This window comes from Epinephelus fuscoguttatus, linkage group LG23 (assembly GCF_011397635.1).
Source record: "Epinephelus fuscoguttatus linkage group LG23, E.fuscoguttatus.final_Chr_v1".
Taxonomy (NCBI): Eukaryota; Metazoa; Chordata; class Actinopteri; order Perciformes; family Serranidae; genus Epinephelus; species Epinephelus fuscoguttatus.
The window spans coordinates 12,837,153-12,863,497 of NC_064774.1; the positions used below are offsets into that span (position 1 = coordinate 12,837,153).

General features: G+C 37.9%; 2 protein-coding genes across 5 annotated transcripts; one reads left to right on the forward strand and one right to left on the reverse strand.

The window, feature by feature from the left end:
• Positions 1 to 747: 747 nt before the first annotated feature.
• zgc:103586 lies at positions 748 to 16,067 on the reverse strand. 4 transcript variants are annotated; one of them, XM_049567770.1, is made up of 7 exons: positions 16,052 to 16,067; positions 5,354 to 5,488; positions 5,163 to 5,230; positions 4,920 to 5,036; positions 1,476 to 1,587; positions 1,336 to 1,393; positions 748 to 982 (listed from the first exon to the last, which is right to left on the reverse strand). In XM_049567770.1, exons 3-7 carry the CDS (start codon positions 5,167 to 5,169, stop codon positions 869 to 871), a joined length of 408 nt encoding a protein of 135 aa, XP_049423727.1. In that variant the 5' UTR covers positions 5,170 to 5,230; positions 5,354 to 5,488; positions 16,052 to 16,067; the 3' UTR covers positions 748 to 868. The 4 variants fall into 4 exon arrangements, 3 of the variants coding, with proteins under 3 accessions (XP_049423727.1, XP_049423726.1, XP_049423725.1); XR_007448511.1 differs by lacking the exons at positions 748 to 982; positions 1,336 to 1,393; positions 1,476 to 1,587; positions 4,920 to 5,036; positions 16,052 to 16,067 and adding exons at positions 7,353 to 7,598; positions 7,688 to 7,882; positions 8,176 to 8,226; positions 9,901 to 9,993; positions 10,692 to 10,991 and having other exon boundaries at positions 5,354 to 5,553; XM_049567769.1 differs by lacking the exons at positions 748 to 982; positions 1,336 to 1,393; positions 1,476 to 1,587; ... (1 more) ...; positions 5,354 to 5,488; positions 16,052 to 16,067 and adding exons at positions 7,353 to 7,598; positions 7,688 to 7,882; positions 8,176 to 8,226; positions 9,901 to 9,993; positions 10,692 to 10,991 and having other exon boundaries at positions 5,202 to 5,230.
• Positions 13,325 to 25,496, forward strand: tm4sf5 (transmembrane 4 L six family member 5). Its single transcript, XM_049567767.1, has 5 exons — positions 13,325 to 13,841; positions 16,389 to 16,469; positions 19,006 to 19,148; positions 21,968 to 22,160; positions 24,977 to 25,496. The coding sequence occupies exons 1-5, from the start codon at positions 13,668 to 13,670 to the stop codon at positions 24,992 to 24,994; spliced, it is 609 nt and encodes a 202-aa protein (XP_049423724.1). The 5' UTR covers positions 13,325 to 13,667; the 3' UTR covers positions 24,995 to 25,496.
• Positions 25,497 to 26,345: the final 849 nt, after the last annotated feature.

Sequence of the window (26,345 nt, forward strand, 5' to 3'; positions counted from 1 at the left end):
AAATAAACACTACTACTTTTAATAATAATAATGTTAAATTAAATTTAAAAAAATTCAATAAATACTTCTACTATTATTATTATTAATAATAGCAATAATAAATTAAAATAAAAAATAAAAGCTACTATGACTACTTCTGCTAATAAGTAAATAAACACTACTACTACCACTACTACTAATAAATTCAATTAAAAAATAATTAAATAAATACTACTATTACTAATACTACTACTATTAATAATAACAATAACAAATTAAAATAAATAAATAAATGCTGCTACTACTACTACTAATAATAATAATCAAAATAATACATTTTAAGAAAATCAATAAATAAATATGACACTTCTAATAATATTGATAAATTAAAATAAATGATTCAATAAATAAATAAATAGTATTCATAATAATGTTAATAATAATAATAACAATACATTTAAAAAAAATAAAAACTACTACTATTACTAATAATAAGAATAATAAATTAAAATAAATCAATTACTGGGGCATTGGTAATCTCTCAAGACAGATTCTGCAATTTACATTGTAAAGGAAGAAAAAAAAAATTTCCAGATTGGGGCACTGGTGGCTTAGTGGATAGAACGGGCGCCTCATGTACAAAGTGTGCGTCCATGCTGCAGTGTCCCGGGTTCAATTCCAACCTAATGATGATAATAATAATAATAATAATAATAATAATAATAATAATAATAACAACAACAACAACAATATTCACACCTTTAGGGTCCAAAAAATGTTTTATTATTTTCCTAACTTGCAGTGTTGCTGTGGCACAGTTTCAGTAACATAACAGGTAAAAAGACTAAAGTACTAACACATGATGTCTAAGCATGGTGCTGAGGCTTCATCAGTTCTTGGAAAGGTGAGCTGGAGAGAATGCCAGAGGCAACAGTTCACTGAGGCTGGTTTCTTTGTAGGAGCCGTCCGGCTTGGTCAGGTACACAATCCAGTCTGATCCAAACTGGTGAGGGAGATGAACAGTAGTGAGGAAGGGTTGGAAAGAGGGGTGCATCGTAATGAACTGAACAATGCTGCTGTACTTATCAAGGAAGCTGTAACATTTTATTGTGCCCAAAGATATGTCTGACAGGGAAGAGAAAGTGTTCCTGGTTTGTATACGCTCTAATAATCAATGTCATATTAAGCTGTCTTTGTCTGTAATTTATTTGAAGTTAATTTTTCTTAGAATAAGTGAACAAAACTTCCTGGTGTAGAGAGAATGTTTCAGCTTGAACCAAATGCAAAAAGCTATCTGTAACTAATAAGTTGTGAATGACTTATTGATTGTCTGCAGGTCATAAAGAGATGTCTCACCTCCATGAGAACCTGTCGACACGCCCCGCACGGCCCAACAAAGCGGTCCTTGATGTCACTGTAGAAGAGAGGAGAGGATCAGCGCGTCAGATCATGTGCTTTAAGAAATGTGTCACCAGAGTCGTGACACTGAGTCTCACCATGTCACAGCAATGGCAGTGAACTGTCTGTGTCCCTCCACCACGGCCCTCTGGATGGCCGTCCGTTCAGCGCACACTGTCAGACCGTACGAGGCGTTCTCCACGTTACAGCCTGAGAACACACAAATATTTAGACGCTGGATGCTCTCACAGCTGCAAAGGAAGCACATACCCCGTCTTCCTTCTTCTCCTAGAGACCACTTTATAAATTCTGTTTTGCAAAGTTTAAGAAGAAAGAAGAAAGTCTGCTTGTTGTATCAAAGGTTTAAATACTCATTATGCGTCAGGAGGGCACCTCTGAATGTGATATTGTTGTATAGTTTACTACTGATTTATTACTGATGCATTTATGTGATGAGTTTTAAAACTGTATTTGGTTGCGGTGCAGCTATGTTCAACAGTTTTTTATACCTCTCTGTAATTGAATCTATTGTATGACAATGAATTGTGATTCACCTCAGAACTGTGCTTTAAGACAAGACAAGACTAGAGTAGACAAGACAAGACAAGACAAGACAAGTGTGATAGGACAAGACAAGACAAGACAAGAGTAGAGAAGATAAGACAAGACAAGTGTGACAGGACAAGACAAGACAAGAGAAGACAAGACAAGTGTGATAGGACAAGACAAGACAAGCTCGATAAGACAAGACAAGAGTAGAGAAGACAAGACAAGACAAGACAAGAGTAGAGAAGATAAGACAAGACAAGAGTAGAGAAGACAAGACAAGACAAGACAAGAGTAGAGAAGACAAGACAAGAGTAGAGAAGATAAGACAAGACAAGTGTGACAGGACAAGACAAGACAAGAGAAGACAAGTAAGTGTGATAGGACAAGACAAGACAAGTGTGATAGGATAAGACAAGACAAGACAAGAGTAGAGAAGACAAGAGAAGACAAGACAAGTAAGTGTGATAGGACAAGACAAGACAAGTGTGATAGGACAAGACAAGACAAGACAAGACAAGACAAGCTCGATAAGACAAGACAAGACAAGAGTAGAGAAGACAAGACAAGTGTGATAGGACAAGACAAGACAAGCTCGATAAGACAAGACAAGAGTAGAGAAGACAAGAGAAGACAAGACAAGTAAGTGTGATAGGACAAGACAAGACAAGGCAACAGAAGACAAGACAAGACAAGAGTAGAGAAGACAAGACAAGACAAGTGTGATAGGACAAGACAAGACAAGACAACAGAAGACAAGACAAGACAAGAGTAGAGAAGACAAGACAAGACAAGTGTGATAGGACAAGACAAGACAACAGAAGACAAGACAAGAGTAGAGAAGACAAGACAAGACAAGCTCGATAAGACAAGACAAGACAAGAGTAGAGAAGACAAGACAAGATAAGCGTGATAAGACAAGACAAGACAAGTGTGATAGGACAAAACAGGACAAGACAAGTGTGATAGGACAAGACAAGACAAGCTCGACAAGACAAGACAAGACAAGCTTGATAAGACAAGTGTGATAGGACAAGACAAGACAAGACAAGCTCGATAAGACAAGACAAGACAAGACAAGTGTGATAGGAGAAGACAAGACAAGACAGGACAAGACAAGCTCGACAAGACAAGACAAGCTCGATAAGACAAGACAAGCTCAATAAGACAAGACAAGACAAGTGTAATAGGACAAGACAAGACAAGCTCGATAAGACAAGACAAATGTGATAGGACAAGACAAGACAGGACAAGACAAGCTCGATAACACAAGACAAGACAAGACAAGACAAGCTCGATAACACAAGACAAGACAGGACAAGACAAGCTCGATAACACAAGACAAGACAAGACAAGCTCGATAAGACAAGACAAGAGTAGAGAAGACAAGAGAAGACAAGACAAGTAAGTGTGATAGGACAAGACAAGACAAGACAACAGAAGACAAGACAAGACAAGACAAGACAAGAGTAGAGAAGACAAGACAAGTGTGATAGGACAAGACAAGACAAGACAACAGAAGACAAGACAAGACAAGAGTAGAGAAGACAAGACAAGACAAGTGTGATAGGACAAGACAAGACAAAACAACAGAAGACAAGACAAGTGTGATAGAACAACACAAGACAAGACAAGCTCGATAAGACAAGACAAGACAAGAGTAGAGAAGACAAGACAAGACAAGATAAGCGTGATAAGACAAGACAAGACAAGACAAGTGTGATAGGACAAAACAGGACAAGATAACACAAGACAAAACAAGACAAGACAAGCTCGATAAGACAAGACAAGACAAGGCAAGCGTGATAAGACGAGACAAGATAAGATGACACGAGACAAGACCAGATGAGATAAGTAGAAGTGCAACAGATGCACAGTACCAATATATAACTTTTAAATAAAGTAGAACACTATACATTGTGAGCATCTACTAGCCTATATACAAAATGAGGCATAAAACCAAACATGAGCTATGAATACTACATACACCAACATAAGGCAACACATTCTAGCGCTGGATTTCGACGACCGGGCTCCATATGGAGGAACTACAAAGTGCATTGTGACAAACATCACAAGAAAGTTGTAATTAAAAAATGCTGGCAAAGTATGAGGTATCAGAATCATAAATAAGCTACTTTTTTGATCCCCCGGGGAAAACTGGGATACGTTAAATTTGCTTTTATATATAAGCACAGAGATTTATAAGATAATGGAAAGAAATTTGTTAAAATATAAAAAATATGTGCTATATGCTACATGTATAAGCAGGTAGTTACGACGGGCCAGAGTGCACGCTAATGTTGTGTGTATCAACATGAGTATGTGGTCTTATTAACTGTGAGGTTCTTTGCACTTTAGCTTTTGAACCAACTAATGCTTTATTATTATTATGTTTATTTATTTTTGTCATGGGTGTCACACAAGGTTTGTCATTGTTATTGTTTGTCTTTTTTTTTTTTTTTACTGCGTTTGAGATTCAAAAAGATTTTGGTTTTGTAAAAGAGGAAGTACATCTGGAAGGCATTAAAAAATAAGGCATATTTTGTTAGAATTTTGTAATCCAGAGCTTTTTTGGAAACACGCAGACCAAAGTTCAGTTTTATTCCCCGTGGAACATGTTACCTTGTTACCTTCTTTTTTGTAATTTTCACCATCTCCTGCAGTTTCATCGCAACAAATACGCTAAAATCATCGCAACTTTTGGCTCTTTTTTTTTTTTTTTTTAGAAAAGCCGCTGTGAAATCAGGCAACAAACCCGGAAAAAGCCCGCGAGATACTGGAGGGATTGTGCACGTGACAAAATACCAATTAAGATAAAAAATTATACATTTAATTTTTTTTTTTTTCAGTTAATTTATAGTTTTTTATAGTTTATTTAGTATAACCATAAAATTTTGTTAGACATGTAATGAGTATTTCCCCCCCAAAAAAAAGAAAAGAAAAAAAGAAAAAGCAAGAAAAAAGACAGAGGTCACCTGTTGGGTTGTTATTACCTGTAACTATGGCGCCATCTGCTGTCAAAATGGCGGCACCGACAGGGAAGCGGCTGTAGGGACAGTAAGCCATGTCCCGGGCCTGCAGGCACTTTGACACCAGCTCGTTCACTTTATCTGCGCACAATAGACACCAACAGGATGTAACAGGACAAGGTTAGCGAGCATCTAACATGAGCCACATCATATGTCAAGTGTGTGTACAGAGGAAACATGTAGAGAGTGTGTGACACACAGACTTGCCTGTCATTGCAGAAGGAGACTGTCAGCAGGTTTGGGTGGGCTGGTTTCTAATATGTCACCTTTTACAGCTGGAACAAAAAATGGATGACAGCTCTGTTAATGTTTTATAATGAAATTAAATTCAGCCTACCGGGTTTGCCGACAGGGACGACACAGTGGGGGCTCATGTCTGCTGCACGAGCTTTGTTTACCTTCACGTTATTGGCTGGTGAGGGGGAGCGTCATCGATCAGTTTGGGGCTGATCAGACGGGACCCGACTTTGGTCAGAGCTTCTCGCGAGAGATGGAGATGTTGGACTGACCACCACAGAGCTCACATCTGTGGGCTTCACCAAATTTAAATAACCTTTATTTAAAACTGACAATCCAGGAAAAACAAATGATGCACAGGCTACAAAAAGCAAATAAGACAAACAAACATAAATTAACATAAATATACATATAGTCAGTAGGTCCTAAAAGTTTACACATTTTTCTGAGGACATAACAGTGGGTTATATTATTCTATTTATTCATAATCATATTTATAGCCTACAATTACACATTATATTTTATAGGCTAACTGTATATATTTATGCACACATAATTACATTAGGCTGTTATGATTATACATATGGTGTATATGTGTTACAAACTATGGATGTAACATCTGCATATTATATTGTATATGCTGTATTCACAACATACTTGTACAGTGTAATTATGTCTATTATGTCTATTATTATTTAATTACCGTAAAACTCTAATTAGTAGCCCGGGCTATTATTTGCCTAAATCAGTGAAAGCAACAGGCCTGTATTTGAGACAGGCCTTTAATTCCATTCACACAAAACTGCTACACAACAAAGATGGTAAATACAATCAAACTGTTTATTTAAACCAGTATGAATATTACTCGTAAAAAAAAAAAAAAAATCAGACTTCTCTCTTCAACAGAGAGAAAGAGAGAGGGTTACAGCACTCAGGGATTACGGCATCCAGCATACCGACACACCACTTTATCCTGTTAAAACAATCCTCGCAACTTGGATAAATTTTCATGAAAAACTTTTTGATTCTTTTGATCTGAGGACCCTTACGGACTAGAGGAATATGAAGGGAGAGAACTGTTCGTCAACTGGACCAGGCCTCTAATGGAGACAGGCCTTTATTTGTTAAAATGTGTGGTGACACTGCGCTAGTAAAGGGACTGGATGTTTAATTGGGACTGAGCTTTTAATTGAAGTTTTACGTTATGCTATGTCATTTATATATCTATTTATCGGGATACATGTCATTTTCTACAGTGAAGAAAATAAGGTGTACACTGGGTGGCTCTACAGGTAAATTTTACAGCACGTGGCGACCATCTCTGACGTATATGAAAACACAAAAACTGTGTGACGTTTCATAATTGATTCTTACTTGGACAACTGTGACTGATGTATAACTATATGTGTATGATTGTGTGTGTGCACTTACATTTTGACTTATGCGTCTGTCTGCTTATGTATGTCTGAAATGTATCGGCCCATGTATGCTGCCATTGTAGTTTTCATTTTAGTCTTATACAACCTTTTTTTTATTATTACCAGTGGGGGTGGGGGACGGGGGTATAAAAATGGACAACATACAAATATTTGTATTTTGGTATTCCACTGTGGATATTTTACAGTGGTGATGTTGTTGAAAACAAGGAAAATAAAATAAAAAATTAAAATGCCCTTATTTAGGACTCAATTTTTTCTTCTGACACTTGACCCGCTGCATTGTGCCAATTTCCCCTTTGTGGGATTAATTAAGTCTTAATTTATCTTGTCTTATCTATGTATATATATATAAAAAAAAACCTAAACTTTAAAAAAAAAAAAAGTAAATAAAAAAATAAAACAATTAACACATAAGACAAAGAACCATAACCAACTTTAGAAGGACAAAAAATCAGGAGCTAACTGATTCTTTGATCGATGGAAGAATAATCAGTAGCGAATTTGATAATTGTCATTTTTTTAAAGCACAAATATCAATCATTTTCTTGTTCTTGTACCTTGTAATTGCGAGATCTTATCTCATAATTACGAGATAAGATCTTATAATTATGAGATAATGTGTCGATTTTTTTCATTTATTCAGTGAATGCATTGTGCTTCCGTACCATTCAGTGTGAGGAATGCAATAATTTTGGTTGTATTTACACAGAGAGATATTTACATCAACCTTTCATCCGTCCGTCTATGCTTCATACATTCCCATAAAGGTTTCTGTTTACTGGTGCAGGACTCATGGTCACACAGCACACCAGTCCTTTGCAGAGACGGGCCAGGAGGACAAAAATCGCAAAAGTCTCCCAGACTGCGTTCCAGAAAGCGAATGTGTACAGAGTCTTATCACAGTAAACACCGTCAGCAGCTGCAGGATCATAGTTGGGCTGATAAACTGAGAAGACCCACACGTCACCTGCAGGTGCATGGGACAAAAACATTTAGTTGCAATCTGTTATTCACTTTGGGAGAAACTGTGGGCTCTGTGATATTTTTCATCCTTACCTGCCAGGATCCATATGAAGATAAACAGGGCTAATAAACCCCCGAGACAGGCTTTGAAACCTTTGGGCTGCTGAGCTGTGTGGCTCTCACACGGGAGGGACACATATGGGATCATCAGCAGCTGTGCAAAAGCCAGCCCTAACAGGTAGCTGGGAATGTTAGGTTGCTGAGGGCAGTCCTTGAAATACACAGCACCTGTGGAGAGATGGTGGTGAGAGCAGCATGGTTACAGACATAGGTGTAGACTTTTGGGGGGGGAGGCAAGGGACACATCCCCCTTATTTATTTAGAAGATGTGCATTTATTCCCCCAATAAAAACTTTTGTTCTGACAAAAAGACATTAACACCATAAATTGATGAAGAAAAGGCACAAATTGGTGCATAAAATCAGAATGCAGGATATTAAAACAAAACCTGCGCCCTTGGTTACAGAATGGCTGTTAAAAAACAGTTGAGTAAAACATGATGTCGAAGAAAGGTTACTGACCAAAGGTGACTCGTACCAGAATAATGACAGCCTGTGTTACTGTGACTCCAACTAGAGGGGTAAGATAAAAAAAGGGGTCAGATTTCAATTTGTAACATCAGATTGCATATTTTGAGTCATGCTTATAATATTTTTACAGTAAAAACAGAAATATCGGCATTTATTCTGTTAAGCTTTTATAACATTGGTTTAAAAAGTTGTTTTTAATTGTAAATTATAATTACATTAAATTAAATAAAATTATGACCAGACTAAAAGTTAAACAGCTGCAGTTATGCTATCTTCACAAATAAAAGTAACTGTCTGTCTGAAAATTCTGGGTATGACAACTTTATATTTAAAGGTCTCTAGTTTTATTATAAATACATATTTAGATATCCATATCACTTTGAGGTGTAGGGCTGATACCAGTGAAAAGTTGAACTACATCCAAGCAATGGCTGAAAAATTACATGAGATTATGCAGGTAACCCCCATCTCCAAACCAGTAATATTCTGCACTTTTTACCAAAGTGGTGAGTCAATAATAACTTTCCAAAATCCTAATGTTACCTCAACCAGATGCATTTAAACTATCTTCACAAAAAGAAAAAAAGAGGCATCATATATTACCTTTAATAAATCTAACTTTCTGGTTAAAAGGTGACTGAAATTTGTGGATTTAATAACTTTGTATTTAAAAGTCTCTAGTTTTATTATAAATACATATTTTGATAGTCATATCACTTTGAGGTTTAGGGCTGATATCTGGGCAGTAGTAGTGCAAATTTGAACTCCATGCAAGCAATGGCTGAAAAATTACACAGAATTAAGTACATAATCCCACTCTCCAGAGAGTTGTTTTCCCCTGCACTTTTTACCTGATGAGTCAATATATTTTAATAAGTTTAATCACATTTTGCTGTATAAAATGTTTTTGTTGCGGCCATTCAATTCATGAAAAAACATGGCTGTGTTTTATGCCATTATGTCATTTGTTATTTTACAGAGAAGTTTTATACCTGTAGTTTGATGAAAACATAAACAAGTGGGGATTCACAATAATATCAGCACGTCTTTGGTACTCGTCATTGGTCATTGGTATTTCATGTCTCCATCTGCTGGTGGGCCATCATGATAAGAGTATACATGCATAATATGATGTTAATTCCACTACAGAAGAGACCTGAAGATCACTAAAATAAGGTGGGAAAAAGTGGATATATCGATATTGGTATTGGTCAAATGAGTTATCGCATATCGGCAAAATAATCCAATATCCTGCATACATATAAACAAGTAAATAAATCTAAGATCAAGGTTAAACTTGGACTTGGTGTTTAGAATATTTATGTCAAACTGTTCTTTCCAAGGTCAAGAACTCAGACACTCAACATTTGTAGTTTTATTTGTTTGTTTTGTAACTAAATCATATTGCACTCAGTTGCCAGTTAATTAGGTACATCAAGTTAAAGCAAATGCAGTCTAAAGCTACACCCTAACATGAATCCAACTATCACAAATTCAAACTGTTTTAAAAAGTTGGTGATTTAAGTTGATGGTCATTTTTAGAGGCTTTTTGCTGATGAATTGTATCACATTAAAAGGGTCTCTAATAGTTTCCCACCTCAATTGTGTCACTCAAGGATAGACTAAACACTAGGATCACTTCTCAGTATATGATTCATCATCATCATCACACACTACAGCCTAATATACTTGGACCTGAATCTTTATTGTGCTTACCTGATAGTCTTGGGGGTCTGGGTGGTGGGGGGTCCACTTGAATGCTCCAGAAGACACCCATAGTTATTGTCACTGGCTGATCTGTAGATAGTGCTAAAGAACAAACATACAAACTGGTATCATTCTTCCGCAGTTTTTACAATTGATGAAGTAACAGTTATGAAAATAAAGGACAGTGTTGAGGAAGTATCTTTATAACATAGCTTTGAAAACTATCAATTCGTTTACAGTGGGAGAAGGTGAACAACAGCAAAGCTTTTCAATATGAAACATTAAATTACATGTAATTTACTTCTCCACAACACTGGGAAAACAAAACAAAATGTTGTGTGCTTTAGTAAACAAATTTTCTCACAGAATCCACGTTATGTAATGTCCCATTGATCAGACTGCAGATATTGAATATGTTGTCATCATTATTCCCCGACATTGTTTTTATAGTCAATCCAAAAGTGAAACTACAGTGACGGCTTCTGCTGATAGTAAAATAGAATAGAACAGCCTTTATTGTCATTGTGTGTACAACAAAGTTAAATAAACTTAACACCCCCATGTTTCTCCAACCAAACAGCTTTACACAACTCTTTGTAATTAAATGCAGTAATTTAACAGCTCATTTCAACTCAAACACATGCGAATAACCCCTGAGATGCATGCAGATGTTCAGAAGATAAATTCTCGACAGAAATACACCTTATTAAACTTCTCGACTTGAGCTTAAATACCTAACACAAGTTAGGTAACTTATATATTAAATACATTTTTATGCAATCATAAAAGAATACACTTACCTGCTATTGTGGTCCTCCTGAATGCTGAACTAGGGCACAAGACACTTACAGAAACAACTGGGAATTCCCACTATCTGATGTTTTTATACCACAGTCAACAGTGAACTGGACGAGCTTGTTATCACCTGTTTCACGTCATATCAACAAAGTGAAACTAAAATTATTCCCCTGCGAAGATGTTTTTATTATCTGAATCTACTGATTATCTTAAGTTGAGAACATTAAGAAAAACTACAATTGAATGTGTTCAGAATCTCCCCCATATTGTCACTTAGAAAACAGTGAAAAGCTTTATTGTATTTTATATCAGTACTCCTCTGCTGGAAGACAACCTGTCCATTTTTAAATCAGTTGTTTTAGGAATATGCACCTTGTAAGCATTCCTTAAATAATAATAAATGTATTAAACAGTATTTTGACACAGGGATTGACAGGGCCTGAAGAGTAAGTAAATATGGCCATCATCCCTTCAGGGTATATTATGCTTTAGTGGTACATAGTGCCAATGAAATTGACAGGATTTAATTGCATAACAGTGAGCCGGAGGCCTTGTGGTAATCCAGCATTGGTAAAGTCATGTGCCTCTAAGTCCTCTGCCAACTTTCTGAACTCAAGTAACCTATGTCCTGTGTCTTATGACATCTTGAACATACGTGTGAAGCAAATTTTAGAAAATAAGTGATATATTGGTTGGTATCATAAAAGGAGCTCTACAGGACATACAGAACATTAATATAGCAGCAAACTACTATTTACTATGTAAAGATATAGTGGAGGTTTCTCTAATGCCTACCTAACCCACTAGTTGCTGTCCTAGGTGCCACGAGTGTGTTACCTTAGGCACACTAGTGTGAAACTCGGGCCATTTGGTTTAGTTGTGGCAAGGAAACTTAATCTATTCATGTGGAAGTGTGCACCAACATATGATATATGGATAAGAGAGCTGATGGATGTGTTGTACTTGGAAAGGTTAAGGTTCTCAGTAAGACTGAGAATCAAATGTTTGTCAGAATTTGGAGCCCTGTACTCGAGTATTAGGAGTAGTGAATTGTAATGGTCTAACTGAGCAGCAGTATACCCTCTATCGCTGTGTATATTTTATTTTAGGCCTACTGGTAATGGTGAAGTCCTAGGATTTGTTTTTTGTTTTTCTACCTGCAAAGACTTTTGTATCTGAGTTGTTAAAATGATGTACTGAGTGTTTGTTTTATATTGAAAATCCTAAAATAATGGTTAAAAAAAGATACAGTGGAGTAAAGGCATCCTGAGCAGAGAATAACGTGTCACTACATCTGTATGTATGTGTTGGAATCCAAGCTTCTCTGTTTTTTGTCTCAGTAGACGGACCAGCCATGCATGCATGTGTGTTGTATCCAACTGACTAACTAATTGCCGCCTGTCTTCACTGAGGTTATGTAACCGGTGGACTCTAGTCTGCATTGTGTTGATATGAAGAGGTCCAGACCATGGAAATCTTTGGAGGCAATCTCCGTTTATTCCTGACAACTGACAACAAGATGCAAAAACAAAATCCTCCATCAAGTACGACCATATAACTCGAGCTCCTCTCCCAGGGATAACAACAGTAAAAGGGAAGTAGTAAGGCGGTAGACACCCCTTTATAGGGGGGGTACCCCCAAAGGTGAACGTAGGTGTACAGAAACTGAGTCTCAAACGTTCCACATATTGACTATGGAGGCTTAAGTGTGCTATCATGGACCTGTAGATCGTATGATTGATCATATGACATGATTACATTTAGCCAACATACACATGTGGTTGGCTTTAGGAAAAAAGTACAGAGTTTTGCTTTACAATCATACAGGAACACCAGCCTCCCAGATGAAAGTTGGTGGTTGTTGGACCCATCCACCACCCCTCCCACCCGCCCTTCTCGGACTTTTGCCCCCTTAACTGACGTTATTGTCCATCCATGTTTCCCCATGATGCTACCAGGCACTGACTGACTGTGTATCATGCTAACGCCAAAGGTTTTCTGCTTTCGTTGGTGTCTGATGCCAGAAGTCACTGAGTAAGCCCCGGTATTCGATGACTTCAGAGTGCGACTAGGTTGTAAAATCACTCAATGTTGACTAGTGGTTTCACATGTGACACAAACAGCGGTCTCCTGGATGAAAGTCCTGTCAGTGTTTGACCCATCCAAGCAAGCAGACTTAAGTCGCTCTTTATACCACTTCATCTGACTGCAAGCTTTGCTCATGTCATAATCACTACGGCCACTAGAGGTCATCTCCTAGCAGTAAACGTAAATATGGATCTCAGTTTGCTGTTTGTACAAACAACCTATGTGGCCATATTGTGCTGTAGGACGGTCTAAGAAATTTAAATAAACACACATTTTTTACATATTCCTCATCTCTCACACACACACGCTCATTGATTTACACCTTATACAGTACCAGTTAGTTAAATTCCGTACCTTCGTCTGACAAAGGTTTTATTTAGACGGACTGTAGGCCAAGCCTTCCTTTGTGTTTGCTGTCCGCCATAAATAGAACAAACAGACAGATATCGTCATCAGCAGGTATCAAAGGGCATCTGACGGCATGATTAAGCCCCCTAAACACACACACACACACACACACACACACACACACACACACATACATGCACACAAACAAATACCCCTCTCCTTTCTCTGTTCTTTAGTTTGTTTAGGTTCAGTGTTTGCATTTTGAGTTTGACATCTGTAGAGAAGTAAATTTTTCCCCCTGCTGAGGATTTTAATTTTTATCTGAGACCCCTGAAAAGATACACAGATCTGACATCACGATTACAGGCAGCCACACCGATACTTGGCCTTTGTTCCCTCTCTCCTTCCTGCTCTAACTGCCAGTCACTGTATATGACTTTCACCGTGTCACAGCGGTGAGCTTCTCATTCGCCTCCTGACTTTGACTTTGAGATACTCTGAGTGAGAGGGAACAAAAAAATAAGACAAAATAAGATAAAACCATGTGCTGTACGGGGAAGTGTGCCCGCCTGGTGGGCCTGATCCTGCTACCTTCAGCATTCATCTGCATGATCGCCAACCTGCTGCTGTTCTTCCCCGACGGGGAGAGTCAGGATAAAGACCATATCTCCCTCCAGGTCTGGCTGATGGGGGGGCTCATCGGAGGAGGCCTGTTTGTGAGTAAAACATTGTGATCTGTGTGTATTTACAAAGTCTGGTTGGACGTTTTATTGTGTGTTTTATTGGGATTTTTCAGTCAATAACTCTGCTCTGTGTAAACCTATAAAATCTCATTGAATTTTATTACTTTGGGTTGAATAGCTGGGGCTATTTTTAGAAGCTTAACAGAATTTATCAAAGAGTCTTATTTGGTGATAAATAAATATATAAGTTTAATTTACAATATTTTTTGTTTTACTGTTGCCTTTACATTTACTGTGTTGCATATAATGATAGCCAGATTCTTTGCTGTAATTAACTCTGACTTTGTACTAGTTGCAGTGGTGCAGTGGAGGGTATATGCAGGTATATGGGGTATTCCTACCTCTTATTCAGGCTGCTTACAGTATACCCCCTTATCAGCCAAAAAGCCATTGGAATATAAGATAAGATAAGATAAGATAAGATTAACTTTATTGTCCCACATGTGGGAAATTTGGGCTGTAAGAGGTGACCGTCACTGCTCACATGAAGACCTGACAAGAACACAAAGCTTACGTAAGGACTGAGTGAAAGCTAACAGAAAAGTAGGACATACACACAGTACAAGTAAGATATAATATAAAAGAGAGTAAACCCACTTCCTCCTCAGTAACCTGCCCATCTACCTGATAATACACCCACCTCATCAACTACTACTACACCACTGACTAGATAGCACTACTTCCCGTACTCAGCTAAGCTAACCCTCTACAAGCATCCACAATTAAATGTTTAAAGGAGCTGTATACCACATTCAGAGCATAGAGCAGATTCACACTCACATGGTTCATGATTCTCAACATGGAGGTGGCTAAGTTAGCAGCTTACAGCTAACAGGTTACAACAGCAACAGTGTTGACAGAGCTAACAGTGTTAACCCATAGATGTATAATAATAAACCAGATAATGGACCCCAAGATGGCGCCTATTTATACCACTAGTTGCTCGCTTGCTGCATACGCCAAAAAAGTTTCTAGCTTCCAGGTTTACTTCGAGCTTTTTTCTCTGTTTCCCGTCTTCATGCTAAGCTAAGCTAACCCTCTACAAACATCTACAATTAGATGTTTAAAGTTGCTGTATATGACACTCAGAGCATATCATGATTCACACTCTGATGGTTCATGGTTCTCAACATGGAGGTGGCTAAGTTGGCGGCTTGCAGCTAATGGTGCTAACAGCGCTAACAACGGAAGCAGTGTCAACACTGATGTATAATAATAACAAGATTATGGACCCCGAGATGGCGCCTATTTATTTCAATAGAGTTGCTCACCTGGCACATATGCCAAAAAAGTTTCTGGCTTCCAGGCTTACTTCTGCGATATGCGGCCCACTGAGTATGCACAGTAGTGTTTCACCTACTGGCTCCTATAGACTTTACATTGTGATGACATCACAGACTTTTAAAACTCCTTTTTCAGGTTGAGGAAAGTTTTACAAATGTAAAACCTCCATGGATAAAAAATGATGATATAAAGAGTCATAACTGATGTTGTTTGCAGTTGGAGACATCCTGTCAACAATTTTATAGACATCTCTTTTACACTGGTGGTCTACGGGGATTCCTGGGGGCCTGGTGGGACTCCACTGGAAGTTGCTTTACAAATCAAAATTTTACATACAAAACATATGAACTTATAAAAATGATGCATTGTTATATAGATGAAACCAACATGTAGAAAATTAGCTTCGTGACCAATTACAATATTAAAATACAAATATAATGTATAAAAGTATAACACCCATTTTCATGTTTGATCGTTGTGGTACATTTTGCTATATTTGGTATTAATACTCAGTACTTAAAATAATACTTAATACAACACACATTATTACTCATTTAAGCAACATTAACCATACAAGACTTTTACTTGTGCATTATATTTACACTGTGGTGTTCATGTTTTACTTTAAGGGAATCTTTTAGTGAAACTTTGACCACTCAGCATTAAGAGATAAAACCATCGTCTGATCTCCTCTACTTCCTCACTAAGGACACACACACAGACACACACAGATACACACACACATCAGATCTGATTATGCGAGTTGCCACCAACATTATCTCAACGTTTTAAAGGTCGACAAGGACGATAAATAATTCATAAATATTTCATCTCATAAACATATCACAGAGACCTTTGAGTCATGTGGAAAGGACACGTCTTTATGGCCCTGATATTACCTTAAGTTTGGAACAGTGAGCAGGAAGTTTGATTGCTCTCCTCGCCCCACCTCTAACTGTGTGGATGTCACTGCCTGCTGGGACGAGAGAATAAAACTCAGCTCAGAATTCACAAATATTTGCTTTAAGAGATAACCAGAGCACACAGACACACACATATAAATGCAAATGTGTCAGCAGGCATGTGTGCACAGTTATGGACACATAAATACACACCATACTTACATGTTAAGAAACTTTAGCGAGCATTTAAATCAATTAAAAGTAAGATATCAGAAAAATAAAAGTTGTGCTTGATAAATGAGAAAATAATTTCTTTATTTTTTTAACCTTTCAGATGCTGTGCCCGAGCTGCTCAGCTATCAGGGCCGGGGGCAAGGGTTGCTGTGGAAAAGGTTGCTGTGGCAACCGTTGCCGGGTAAGTATAGTCATTTACAAAATTTACATTTACACCAGTGTGAGGACTGGACTGATAATGATGGGCAAAGGCGAGGGTGATGTTGTGTCAAATACTGAATGACAAACTGAATTATTTTATTAGTAATTCACTTGTGTCATTACATTTTATTATGTCTACTGTATTGTATGGAAGCCCATTTCTGAAAAAAAAACCCAAAACAAACATCTGTAAGACATTATATGAGAAACTTCACTAGGGCCTACTTATGTCCAAATAATGACTTAATATCTTAAAATAAGTAAGTTGGTATCTGAAAATTATGAGAAACTTTCTTAAAATCATGACTTACTTATCTCACAAAATAACTTAGTATCTCCAAATAATGAGAAATTTATCCCAAAATAATGATTTGCATATCTCCAAATAATGCCTTAATATCTTAAAATAATAAAATAGTATCTTATGACAAACTTTCTCCAAATAATAAGAACATTTATTATAATAATGGTTCATTTCAAAATAATGACTTGTATATCTCCAAATAATGACTTAAAAATGCAAAATAACTTGGTATCTTAAAATTATGAAAAACTTCCTTAAAATAATTACTTAGATAATGAGTTAGCATCTCAAAATAGTAATAAACTTTCCCAAAATGATGAGAAACTTTCTTAAAGCAATGATTTGTCTCAAAATAGTGACTTACTTATCTGTAACTATTAACTTAATATCTCAAAATAATGAGCAAGTATCTTAAAATTAAGACAAACTTTCTCAAAATAATGAGAAACTTTCTTAAAGCAATGATTTGTCTCAAAATAGTGACTTACTTATCTGTAACTATTAACTTAATATCTCAAAATAATGAGCAAGTATCTTAAAATTAAGACAAACTTTCTCAAAATAATGAGAAACTTTCTTAAAATAATCACTTATTTCTAAATAATGATTTGCGTATCTCCAAATAATGACTTAATATCGTAAAAAATTAACTTAGTATCTTAAAGTTATGAGAAACTTTCTTAAAATAATGACTTAAACAATGAGTTAGCATCTTAAAATAGTGATAAACTTTCCCGAAATAATAAGAAGCTTTCGTAAAGCAATGATTTATCTCAAAATATTATCTTATCTGTATATAATAAGTTAATATTTCAAAATAATAAGTTAATATCTTAAAATACTAAGTTGGTATCTTAAAATTAAGACAAACTTAATTAAAGCTAAAGCCAAGACAAATTTTCTCAAAATAATAAGAAACTTTCTTAAAATAATGACTTATCTCAAAATGATGACATACAAATCTTTGAATAATGACCTAATATCTTAAAATAATAAGTTAGAATCTCAAAATAGTGATAAACTTTAAGCAACTTTCTTAAAGCAAGGATTTACCTTTAAATAATGACTTAACTTATCTCAACATAATGAGTTAGTATACTAAAATAATGAGAAACTTCCTTAATGACTTAATATCTCAAAATAATAAGTAAACATCTAATGACTTAGTATCATTTCTCATAATTTGTTAGATATTATTTCATATTTTCATTAAAAAAAATCATTTGAGATATTAACTCATATCTCTGTCAGGAATACCTAGGATATTTATTGCAATGGGACTTATCAGTTTAAGATACAACGTCATTATTTCGAGAAAGTCTCTTTAGGACTTACAGGATCTCTTGGTGTAATTAGGTTTTAGTGTCATAAATGACCATTTAAAATTAATATTTTCTGGTGAATATGTTTTACAGAAGTAGAACTATGAACAGTGCTCACTTCTCTTTAATCATCAAGAACTATACTGCTAATAGGTCACAGTCAAGGAGACATTTGCGGTGAGGAAATGCTTGTTACGAAAGTTTTTATATTAGTTTTTGTTGCATGTGACAGTTCCTCTTCAAACACAAAAACAGTAACCTTAACTCAAGGTCCACTTACTTGCTTTTTCCCAAAGCATTCATACACATTTCACAGTTGTCCTCAGCAGACACAGTTTGCTCCATCCATCCAGGGAGACCATGAAATGTGGTTGTCATGCTGGACTTTTATTTTCTCAAACTATTAGTTTCATTTTTTGTGTATTTTAAATAGGCTAGGTTTTATAATCTTCAAAGGGACCAAGAGGGGAACCCACCATGGATCAGGGATACCTCTGAGGTACAAGCATGTCCCTCAAATGTTCGATCAGATTGGTATCTGGGGTATTTGGAGTTCAGGTCGACACCTTGAGCTCTTTGTCCCATTCCTGGGGTCATTCCTGAGCAGTTTTTGTGGTGTGGCATGGTGCATTGTCCTGCTGGGGGGCACTGCAATCGACAAGCGCCATTGCCATGAGGGGGTTTACATGGTCTGCAACGGTGTTCGGGGAGGTGGAGCACACCAAGTAGCATCCACATGAATGCCAGGATCAAATGTTTCCCAGCAGAAGACTGCACTGTAACAAGATGATCAATGTTTCTCATTTCCCCTACCAGCGGTTTTGAAGTTTTGGCTTATCGGTGTAGGTCTACTACCAATGAAGAATGAAATCCTCCTATTCCTCTTTCAGATGCTGAACTCTGTGTTCTCCTCTGCCTTTGGCCTGGCTGGAGCGATCTACTGCGTCAGTGTGGCCTCTGCAGGTCTGGCTATTGGACCTAAGTGTCTGTCGGATAAGGGCAAATGGGAATACCCCTTTGAAAACCTTGGCACGTGAGTGATTCTCCCAAATGTATTTTTTAAAAGCATGTATGATGCTGTAGACTAGCGAGAGCCCTGAGATGAGTTTTTGCAGCCTTATATTACAGCTGTTCCTCTTTTTTCCCCAGGTATGCTGCCATCTATCTGCTCTGCTCTGTTATCTCTAGTTATATTTACTGTCAATATCTTTTTAGAGCTGCAGAAAAGTTTCAGTTCTTGATTATAAAAATAAAAATGCAATATTTTGATTCTCCAGTAGGTGGCAGCTTGGACCAGCACTCATTTTGAAGCTTTGGTAGAGAAAATCTATGATGTGATGAACGTGGGAATCCAGAATAAACTGTTTTGTAAAGAAATGCATGGGAGGAAATTCTTTTTAGCCTCATTATAAGTCATAAAAATATAATATGACCCAAATTAAAGCCACGCCTAAGTGATAATGCTGCGAGGATAACACGACTGGCTGTACTGAAGCGTTTTACAAGCTTAGGCAGGTCAGACTGGGACAATTGTTAAGCATGTTGTTAATATGTAGGTGATTGCTGTCCATGATGACAGCAGTTTAAAGGCCACCAGAGGTCACAGGGAGGGAACCGAGTATGATTACTCAAGGCATGGTGAAATATTAATACCCAACCTCAGATTTTCCTTCCTCCATGCAGCAAACCTCAATTTCCCCCTTTCAGTTTCATGTTTTTCTGTGTGAAGTTCTGCTATGCTGGAGTGTCTGTCTGACTGTCTAACCAGCACTCGTTTAAATATTTGAATATCTTGAATTGGGCTAAAATAATAGTCAATTACTTATTGATGGTCAAAAATGGCTCTTTTAATGGTTAAGGTTGCTGATCCCTGGGCTAACCGAATAGCACATTCCAACAGTGCTCTGAATGAAAGAAAAGTCCAGTTTGAGTCAGAGTGTAAAGAGCCGAGCAGGAATTCATCAGGCGAGCAACTCTACTGGGATGAATAGGCGCCATTGTGGTGTCCATTATCTAGTTATTATTATACATCTGTTAGCTCTGCCAACACTGTTGCCCTTGTTAGCACTGTTCATGCCGTTAGTAAAGTTAGCTGCAAGCCGGCAACTTACCTCCATGTTGAGAACCATGTGTACACAACCTGAATCAGAGTCTGAAACATAGATTTGCTCTGAATGTGGTGTACTGCTTATTTGAACATCTGACAGAAGATGTTTGCAGAGAGTTAGCTTAGCTTAGCATAAAGACTGGAAATAGGGAAAACAGCTAGAAGTAAGCCAGGAAGCCAGAAACTTTTTTGGTGCATGTACCAGGCTAGCAACTCTACTGGACTAAATAAGCACCATCTTGGGGTCCATTATCTAGTTAATGGTATACATCTATGGGTTAACATTGTTAGCTCTGTGAGCACTGTTGCCATTGTTAGCACTGTTAGCTGCAGGCCACCAACTAAGTGATTCAGGTTGTCTACACATAGTTCTCAACATGGAGGCCAGAGTCTGAATCATAGATATGCTCTGAGTGTCAAATACAGCTCCTTTAAACATCTAATTTATATGTTTGTAGAGGGTTAGCTTAGCTTAGCATAAAGACTGAAAACAGGGAAAACAGCTGGAAGTAAACCTGGAAACTAGAAACTTTTTTGGCACATGCGCCAGGCAAGCAACTCTACTGGACTAAATAGGTGCCATCTTGGGGTCCATTATCTAGTTATTATTATACATCTATGGGTTAACACTGTTAGCTCTGTCAACACTGTTGCCGTTGTTAGCGCTGTTAGCAGTGTTAGCTGCAAGCCACCAACTTAGCCACCTCTATGTTGAGAACCATGCGCAGACAACCTGAATCCGAGTGTGAATCATATTATGCTCTGAGTGTCATATGCATCTCGTTAAAACATCTCATTGTGGATACTTGTAGAGGGTTAGCGTAGCTTAGCATAAAACCTGGAAAGAGGGATAACAGTGAGAACTAAACCAGGAAGCTAGAAATCTTCTTGGCCTATGCGGCAGGCGAGCAACTCTTCTGGACTAAATGGGTGCCATCTTGGAGTCCATTATCTAGTATTATTATACATCCATGGGTTAACACTGCTAGCTTTGTCAACACTGCTGCCGTTGTTAGCGCTGTTAGCACTGTTAGCTGCAAGCCACCAACTTAGCTGCCTCCATGTTGAGAGTCTGAATCATAGATATGCTCTGTGTGTCTTATACAGCTCTTTTAACATCTAATTGTGGATATTTGTAGATGGTTAGCTTAGCTTAGCATAAAGACTGGAAACAGGGAACAGCTGGCCTGCTTCTGTCCAAAGTAACAAATCCCCAAAATGTGTCATTGTTAGACTTTTGTTTTAGCATGGATTAAATGATTAAGAAAATGCATGTTAAATTGTGAGCCTAAGAAGTGCTAACAGGCAGATTTGGGCAGAGCCACGCTAACTGTTTCCTCCTGCTTCAAGTCTTTGTACCAAGCTAAGCTAACCGATCGATTGCTGGCAGCAGCTACGCATTAGCTGTGCAGACATTTAAGTGGTATCAATCTTCTTATCGAATTCTCATTAAGAAAATGTCTAACCATTTCTTTAAATTCCCAATGATACTGTAACAGCTGAATGTCACTTTTCTTGAACAACATATTTCCATCAAGAACTTCCTCTCCTTTCTATTTTCCACATGCTGTCTTTCTCCACTCCTCACTTGTTCCATTCACAGTTTTACTGACGCATATTTCCTCGACTCAGTCATCCCACTATTTCTTCCTGCACCCCAAACTTGGCCTGCTTCATCCATATTTTCATTAATGCTGTGTGTGTCTTGGACAGTGCTTACGCTCTCCTGCTCTTCTCCCTTGCAGCGGTAATGGCAGCTACCTTGTAAACCAGACCATGTGGGCAATGTGTGAATACCCCACCAATGCCGTGATGTGGCATGTGGTTCTGTTCTCCATATTGCTGGCCATGGGGGTGGTGCAGCTGGTGCTCTGCGGCATCCAGGTGGTCAACGGCTGCATAGGATGCATCTGCGGGGACTGCCGCGACAGCAAAGATGTAAGTGGACAAATCCCGAAACTCCACACCTAATAAATGCAAATGTTTGCAATGCCACAGTAAGTTTTGAGCAGTATGTCCAAGCCAGCAGGTCATGAAAGCTACACAGAGGACCTGGAGTGGCAATAAAAGAGGGAAGCAATAAAACCTTAAAACTGTTTTATCAAACTAGGCCAAGCCAACATGAAGCAACATGTTTTGTAGCTGGAACAGAGCCTGGTACTCTTAGTGGCTTGTTCAATGACTTGGCCTTTTAGCAGCTGCCTACAGTGTTGCTTTAGATTTCTATCAGGTCTGCCACTGATTGAAAACAGGAAAGGGAAAAAGCTCTGTAGTTTTAAGATATGAAGTGTTAATTAGTGAGCTGCAGAGGTGCTAGTCAGTGTATTTTGTTACCCAGGCTAGCTGGCCCGTAGTGGCCAAACAGTTGAGTAATATCCGTCACCTGATTTAATAAGTTTAATAAATTTAGCGTCACACAATGTTGTCAAGCTAGTTTGTTGTCTCTGTCAATCAGCTGTCCATTAATGACTCACTCTACAGCAGGAAATGGCACTTTTACAAACTTTTACTGTTTTACAAATTTGATATGTTTGTGAGTCACTTGCAGTCCATTCAGAATGGACCCACGACCCGCCTTTGGACTGCGACCCACCACTTGGGAACCACTGTTCTATGGGCCTCACAGTGCAGAAGCAGCGAGTCATTTTATATGCAGCAGTTGAACTTTGTTGGCTTCATGTGCCACTTTTATAGGAATGACCATGGCCCCAACTCTGATGCTGTATCCAGTTCTCTTTACATGTATATCCATCCAGAAAAACTCCAAAAAAGCTGTAAATTGATGACAAAAAAAAGATATTCTCTGAGGTCAAAGTTGTTAATTTACAAGAAAACAAATCCCAAATTAACTTCCAGAAAAACTAAGAGACATAGTATAAAGAGCAACAAAGTCAATGTAGAGAGGAAGTTGTGATGGATGTATGGGTCAAGACTGAGACCCAGGGGATCAGGGTATGTGTACCCTGTGAGTCAACACTGGCTCGTTATCTTCAGATTTAGTTAATTTATTTGACTTTTTTAGGATATTTAAAGCTGCTGAATACATGCTATATTATGTCACCTGATTTAAAAGCACATTACATTACATTACCCCCCTCCTGCACAACCATATTTTTATTTATTCATTTTCCATTCCTTTCCATTCAACCTACAATAGCCCTAATACGCTGTTGTAGTTTCCTCCTGTTTCCTGTATTTGTGTTAAGATAACTAACTGGCTGCTGGCTGTAGCTTAAAATGTTTTGTACAAACATGACAGATTTTTTAAAATCTTTCTAACTGTTCCTCCGGTTGTTGCGCTAAGACAGCTAGTTGCTGCCAGAACTTCAGCGTATGGAGTGACTTGAATCTTCTCATCTAACTCTGGGGAAGAAAGCAAATATGCATATTTTCTAAAATATCAAACTGTTCTTTCAAAAAATGTACATTTCATTTTAGTGCAATCAGTGACTGTAGACACATAGAAATCAAAAGTCGGACACAGAGATTTAAAGTATAACCGAAACGCCATGTGTGGACTGGTGCCAGTCAACTGTTGATGTTAGCAGACTCCATTTCTTAGCTAATATTAGCTACTGTTGTACACTGTTAGCGCTGTAGCCGAGCACTCGAAAACACGTATACCGTCACATCTTTTGGATTTTCTGGGAAAAATTCGTCATGTGTCTCTTACATAGAGGTGAGGCCACACAACCCAGTCTCACTCATCGAAATCCAGCGCAGTGACCTCCAGCATCAGACACTGACGAAAAAAGCCGTCCTTTAATGTCAGCATGACACGCAGCCGCTCACTGTTATAGTCGGGGGAAACGTGGCAGGACAAGAACTCCAACCCTGTTTCTAAAGTTAGGGTAGCGAAAGTCCGAGTTAACAAACACTAACTTTCAGGAGAGAGCGGTGTTTGCGTCCCATAAGGTTCTAAAGCCAAACCCTGTTCTTTTGTCCTACTGTAAAACTAACCAAGTGCTTTTGTTGCCCAAACTCAACCACATACGTTAGTTGTTGGAGGAAAAGAAATGTCAATTTGCCTTGTTGTACCGACATAGTGCATTTATTTTGAAAGACACTGTATGTAAACGGTAAATTTCATGTCAAAACGGAAGTGTATTTTGAAAGAAGACAATGCACGTAACAGGCAGAACTTGACACAGTGTCCCAGAACGTCAACTACCAGCGGACCCAGGGTACCTTGCATGTCATATGGGGACGTGGAAAGTCCATGACCAAACGTCAATATGTGACGAGGCCGGAGTGAGAATGTGTTGGTCCACAGGCTGTTACGGGCAACTGAGAAAGTCAGTAAAAGTCTCTGTTACATTACAACTTGTTCACCCATTGACAATAAAAATGGTTAATACTGGTATGAAGTTACATACAGTACCTTAAAGGCTAAAACCCAGTGTGCCATCAAGATTAAATAGTTGACAGGTTTACTACTAAAAATAAACACGATCAATCTGCGGACTGATTTAGTTCCATTAAAGTCACAATAAGTAATCAGCAGCTTTGCAGGAAAAAGGTCAAAGATCATTTATGATATTATGCATGTACTTTTGAACAGAAATATTTACACAGGTTGAAGACTGATCTCAGATTTAGGACATGCTAAAAAATGTTTTTGCTGACATGCATATACACACACTATTTTCTACACATTAACATGATGCTGACATATTAACAGCCCTGCCAATCATCTGAGGACTTGCTTCCTGTCCTAAACATGACATTAACATGTAACTTTTGTCCTGTTGCAGGATGACAGTGGATTGTGAAAGTGAAGATCATCCAGTTGTAACTGACCTTCAGAGGGGCCAGGAGGGTTTCACTTTTCCCCCAGTTTACATTGAGGGAAACTTCTCTGTGAAACATGCTGGAGTTTTCTTACAAAGCTGTTGTTTCATACCAAAGTCTTACTCCACTATTGTATGAATTTTATTCTAGCTGATGTGTATGCTGATGTTGTGTATTTTTAGATGAATTATTCATTAATTACTGAATTAATGAGTCATATATGGATAATACTTTAATTGTAAATAATTTTGTTATATGTGCCTCTACTTGGTTTAGTATGCTGTATTCTCAGGAAGACTGTGACAGCACCATGAGAGTTGAAGGGTTTTGTCTCAACATTGTGGGGTACATGTATGAATTGGGAGTGGGGGTCCTTCACCAGAAAATTTGGAGCATCAAACACTTTATTTTCTGCATTCGGGTGAATTTTTCTGCATCAATTTATGGTGTCAATGTCTTTGATTTTGACAAAATAAAAGTCTTCTGCTACTTTCATGTGTTTATTTTGAGGGGTTGGTTAATTCTGCTTCCAATAGCCTGACTTCCATTAATTGCTAATTAATAATGAAAAAAAAACAAAATGTCTGGCGCCCCACTGACTTGTTAATCTTAAGCACTGTATTTCAAAGCACTACCCATTTAGAGGTGGTGAGATTAATGTGATTTAATGTTTTGAAATGTACGTGTTTTGCCTTGTATTTATTTTCTGTTGGCTTTACTGACAGACAGCTGGCTAGCCGCGTTAGCTTGTAGAAAAATAGTGCCCATAGCCTATGGTGGCTGGGAGCTAGCTAGCAGCGCCACTCTTTCGGCGACTACTGCTGGTAACGCCATTCTGGTTGTGGAAACATAGTAGCCATCCTCCAGTCTCCCCCCCTATAGTAGAATTGAGTAGGCTGCTGTATTTTGAGCCTCAAAACCCCATTAGCACTCTTAACCATGTTAGCACCACTAACTGTGCTAACACTGCTAATAGTGCTAACAGTGATACAGTTAGCTAACAGTTAACTAACATAGTTGACCATGCTAAAGGGGGTTTTTGACTCAAAATAACTTTACTCAAAGGGGCGACACTAGGGGAGACTAGAGGGTGGCACAGTGTTTCAACGGCAAGGTGGTTGGTCTGGGACGGCATTGGTAGCGGTAATCACCGAATGGATGGTGCTACTAGCTAGCTCCAACCAGAGCTGGTTTGAGCGCAGTGCAGTAAACTGAGAAGTAGTTCCGGCACAGAACTTAACTGTTGAGATGCGGTGTCCTGCTGTAGTGTGAGTGAATAACGGATAGCTACTTAACAAAGGCAACAAACTAGATCCACGAAATGGCCAAATG

Coding starts and splice junctions, on each gene's coding strand:
- zgc:103586 (XM_049567769.1), bottom strand. CDS start 9,961: ATGGGTGTCTTCTGGAGCATTCAAGTGGACCCCCCACCACCCAGACCC. Junction 7,883..8,175: donor TCTGGTACGAGTCACCTTTG/GTCAGTAACCTT, acceptor ATCTCTCCACAG/GTGCTGTGTATTTCAAGGAC. Junction 7,599..7,687: donor CTTCATATGGATCCTGGCAG/GTAAGGATGAAA, acceptor ATGCACCTGCAG/GTGACGTGTGGGTCTTCTCA.
- tm4sf5 (XM_049567767.1), top strand. CDS start 13,668: ATGTGCTGTACGGGGAAGTGTGCCCGCCTGGTGGGCCTGATCCTGCTA. Junction 13,842..16,388: donor TCATCGGAGGAGGCCTGTTT/GTGAGTAAAACA, acceptor TTAACCTTTCAG/ATGCTGTGCCCGAGCTGCTC. Junction 19,149..21,967: donor CCCTTTGAAAACCTTGGCAC/GTGAGTGATTCT, acceptor TCTCCCTTGCAG/CGGTAATGGCAGCTACCTTG.